Source organism: Octopus bimaculoides, chromosome 28 (genome assembly GCF_001194135.2).
Source record: "Octopus bimaculoides isolate UCB-OBI-ISO-001 chromosome 28, ASM119413v2, whole genome shotgun sequence".
NCBI lineage: Eukaryota > Metazoa > Mollusca > Cephalopoda > Octopoda > Octopodidae > Octopus > Octopus bimaculoides.
The window spans coordinates 12,261,314-12,265,808 of NC_069008.1; the positions used below are offsets into that span (position 1 = coordinate 12,261,314).

Below are 4,495 nucleotides of genomic sequence, written 5' to 3' on the forward strand. Positions count from 1 at the left end.
TATATATATGTATGTGTGTGTGTGTGCATATATGTATGTGTGTGTGCATATATGTATGTGTGTGTGTGTGTGTGGATATATGTATGTTTGTATGTATATGTGTGTATATATATGTATGTTTGTATGTATATGTGTGTATATATATATATATATATATATTGATATTGAGTTTATCTACAAATACATGTAATGCATGCATAAGTGTGTGTGTGTGTATTTTATGTAATCTCTATGTCTTCCACTGTTTATTATTTCAGATTATCTGATGACATTGGCATTAAAGAAGAGTTTACATCAGATACATCATCGTTATCAACTTTTATTAATGAAAAGATGTAATCCAGCTATAATCCAGTCGATATAAATCCAAACTCTTGACCAGTTGTAAATTTCTCATACCCATTCCTGAAATGATTATGAGTTTGTATGCTAATTAAACAGGGACTACATATTAGAGTGGTGCTTGTAAATAGCTTTACATATTGACAAAGACTGCAGTTTATGGAAATATGACCATGGAAATATGTTAGAAATCAATTAAGAAAAAATACAAAAGCATCTGAATGTTGTCATGAAAGAAGAATAATTATGGAAAATGAATTGTCTGAGAAGAAGGTTAAATTTAAAACACAATCTAAAAGGTTTGATTCAGCTGATGGTGTAAAGAAACGAACAGGTAAAATATACTGTTGTGATATCTGTAAGAAAATATTCTCTCAAAAATGCAACCTCGATGTACACAAACGTATTCACACAGGAAATAAACCGTATCATTGTGATATCTGTGGTAAATCATTCTCTCACAAAGGTACTTTAACATCTCACAAACGTATTCATACAGGAGAAAAGCCATATGACTGTGATATCTGTGGTAAATCATTCTCTCAGAAAGGTCACCTAATTACTCACCAACTTATTCACACAGCAGAAAAACCACATCACTGTGATATCTGTGGTAAATCATATTCACGTGGGATTACCTTAACTAGACACACACGTATTCACACTGGAGAGAAACCGTATCACTGTGATATCTGTGGTAAATCATTCTCGCAAAAGGGTCACCTAATTACTCACCAGCGTATTCATACAGAAGGAAAACCATATCACTGTGATATCTGTGGTAAATCATTCTCTCGTGAAAATAACTTAACTAGACATGAACGTATTCATACAGGAGAAAAACCATTCCAGTGTGATGTATGTGGTAAATCATTCTCTGAATGTGGTGTCTTAACGTTGCACGTACGTAGTCATACAGGAGAGAAACCATATTGCTGTGACATCTGCGGTAAATCATTCTCTGTAACAAGTACCTTAACTAAACACAAACTCACTCATACAGGAATAAAACCATATCTCTGTGATGTCTGTGGGAAATCATTCTCTCAAAAAATTCACTTAACTACACACGTAGGTATTCATGCAGAAAAGTGACTGTATTAATGTTAAAATTAAGACTGTATTAAATAAAATCCTTCATATTTGTCATTCAGATTGTTTTATTTTCCTCATTAGCAGTCACATAATTTTATAGATATGCCATATTTTCTGGTGTATAAACCATGCTTATTTTATAATGAAATGTATTAAAAAAGTGCTCTGCATCTAATGCTGCCATATTATGGATGGGAGGATAAGTGTTGTAGGCTAAGGAGCTGGATGAATGTACATTTGCCAGGCATTTCTTCATAAATTTTTGAAAGTGAAAGTCTTTTTTTAAAGTCTTGCAGTTGTCTAAGGCACAGAAACACATAACCAAAAAAGATTAAAAGATAACTATATATATATATATATATATATATATATATAAACAAAACAGAAAATGGAACAAGAAAGGAACAGGTGACAACAAAACATCCAGACAGTTAAACAATACAAAAAAGAACAGGAAAAACAAGGATGGGTCATTTGGAGCTTTCTATCTTCAGTTGAGATCCACATCGTCATTGTAGTTTCAGCCAGTTCCAATCTGGCCAGCCCCAAGAAAATCTAAGCTAAAAGTACTAGATTCTTTGGAAGAAAGCAATCAAATGTATATGAAAACAAGGACGAAAAAACGTAGAAATGGTACACAATTACAAATACAAACAACAGGTGTATTTCGACTGAGGATGAATTAAATTAAGCTGGCGTGTGTGGAAGTGAAGCCTTACGGCAGGGACATAAGAGATGACAGGCATGGGAAGGAATAGAGATGTTGCACGGATGGTAATCGAACCAAGAAAGAAAGGTCATGCTTGGCCGAATACCAGTCATGTGGAGAGAGAAGAGAAAGATAGGGGACAGAGGGATTGAAGAATTAGGGAGGGTCGAGAAAAAGAATGGAAAGAGATAGTGAGGTAAAGGAGGGGGGAAGTGTTGAGAAAGAAGGGAAAGCCAAGAAATATGAGAGAGGGGGAACGAGAAAAAGTAGAAAGAATGAAGAAAGTGTGAAGAGATTAAAAGAGCTGTATAGAATTTATATATATATAGTTACATTATATATATATACTAGCAGAAATACCTGGCATTGCCTGGGTTAAAGAGAATAATGAAATTTAAAAACATTGTCTAGCTGAGACACCAACTTTCTACATTAATAACTCTCTAGCATGGAATATTGATGTTAAGTGAAATGTTAAAAGAAAGTTTTCAACTCATATATAAAATAAATACACGTACTTCAAAAACACATTTTGTGTAGCTTATTTTGTAACCAAAAACACAGGTACAGATTATAAACAATGAAAGGCTGATTTTGGTGATTCATTTGACAGAGGTAGTAGAGAGCCAATCCAATGAGAAATCTGACCTTGGGTCTTGAAAGTTTACATGAATCCTGGCTCGGTTAAATCTCTTGTGGCTCCAAATGATGTCATCTGTAGTACGGTGTTATATTGACTAATTTTGTTTTGGGAGTTCTTGGAATCTTGGTCAGCTGATGACAACAGTTTCTTCAATAGCTCTGGCGGTTGGGGGATTTCAGGGACTTTAACCTTTCTATCCCTGCAGCACAGTGCAGGTGTCTCTCCAGACCACTTCCTTGCTTTACAATATATGCACTCAGTTGTCATTGCACCAAGGAAACTCTTGTGTCATCAGCATAATGAACTGATGGATCATAATTGAAAGCTGCTTCTCAGCTTTTGCAACTGCTCTTCGTTCTGCAGTGGAGATCCTATTCCACCTCTGTTCATCACTTTGAGATGCTCTGGCTTTTGTAGTGCACAGTCTGATTGTTTCTTAGTATGCTTCCCTTTCTGCAGCTGCCTCTCTTTCCCTGGACAGAGACATTCTTTTGGCTGACCTTGACATTGTAGACAAATTTGATACTTTCCTTCTAGGCAAGTTACTTCGCAAAGAGTTACCTCCCTTCTCTACGTAATCCAGGAACAAGTGTTTTCTGCCCCTATTAACTAAAATATAATTAATCCGTTCCAGCCCCTCAAAACCACTCAAAAATAATTTTTTATGGGTTTTAAAACAGAAAAGTTGTAGTTACAAGTAAAATGACAATTATGAAAAAGAGAATGCAAAAGAAATCTGTAAACTGGTTTTATTAACTGGATTAACTTACAAATGGAACAGTTTGTCTGCTCGTACTTCAAGACAAAAATTTGCATAAGTCTCAGCTTGTACAGCAAATTACTTGTACAATGGTGTGTCAGGCAATATGATATGCTTGAGAAGACCTGTTGAGTAAAGTAAAACCAAAATCGCAGTTGTGGCCAGTGCCCCCTGACAGGCCCCTGTGGCAGTGGCACACAAAATGCATCATCCAAACATGGCCGATGTCAGCGCCAACTGACTGGCTCCTGTGCCAGTGGCATGTAAAAAGCACCCACTACACTTTCAGAGTGGTTGGTGTTAGGAAGGGCACTCAGCTGAAGAAACATTGCCAGATCAGATTGGTGCTTGGTGCAGCTGCTGGCTTTCCAGACCTCAGTCAAACCATCCAACCCATGCCAGCATGGAAAACGGATGTTAAATGATGTTGATGACGATGATGATGTATATTTATGATTGTATGTGTGTGTTTGTGTTTCTTTGTCTTAGCATTACAGGATGGTTGTAGATGAGTGTCACCATCATGTAAGTGATGTCATTTATTTCCAGTCCACTATAAAACAGCCGAAACCACTCAATACAACTGCACTATATGAAAAACCCGTGTTGCAACTTCCAATAGCATCGATCACCGAGGAATATAAAGCAGGAAAGGCGAGGACAGTAATGATGCTAAGGTATTCAAAAGATCAGAGCATCCGAGAAAACCCTCCAAAGGTACGAACAGGGAGGAAATGGAATGCGGAAGAGGCAGTAAACAGGGCAATCGGAATACTAAAACATGCCGATATAGTTGGAGCAACGCAAGAAGCAAGAGCCGGCCTAGGGACGAGCAGTTTCAGGCCATTTTGCAAGAGCAGTGTAAAAGAGATGAAAGAGGCAGTGGTACATGAAGTAAGAAAGGAGGAAGAAGAAAGGCGGAATGTACATTTGGTGCAATGCAGTC

At 36.9% G+C, this 4,495-nt stretch overlaps 1 protein-coding gene across 1 annotated transcript in view; it reads left to right on the forward strand.

The window, feature by feature from the left end:
* LOC128251042 (zinc finger protein 253-like) overlaps nt 1–1,518 on the forward strand; it is an 8,545-nt gene extending 7,027 nt beyond the window's left edge. The window contains exon 2 of the mRNA XM_052977343.1: nt 258–1,518. Within this exon, the coding sequence (XP_052833303.1) occupies nt 589–1,437 (849 nt within the window). The 5' untranslated portion in view covers nt 258–588 and the 3' untranslated portion in view covers nt 1,438–1,518. The remainder of the gene's footprint in view (nt 1–257) is intronic.
* Nucleotides 1,519–4,495: the final 2,977 nt, after the last annotated feature.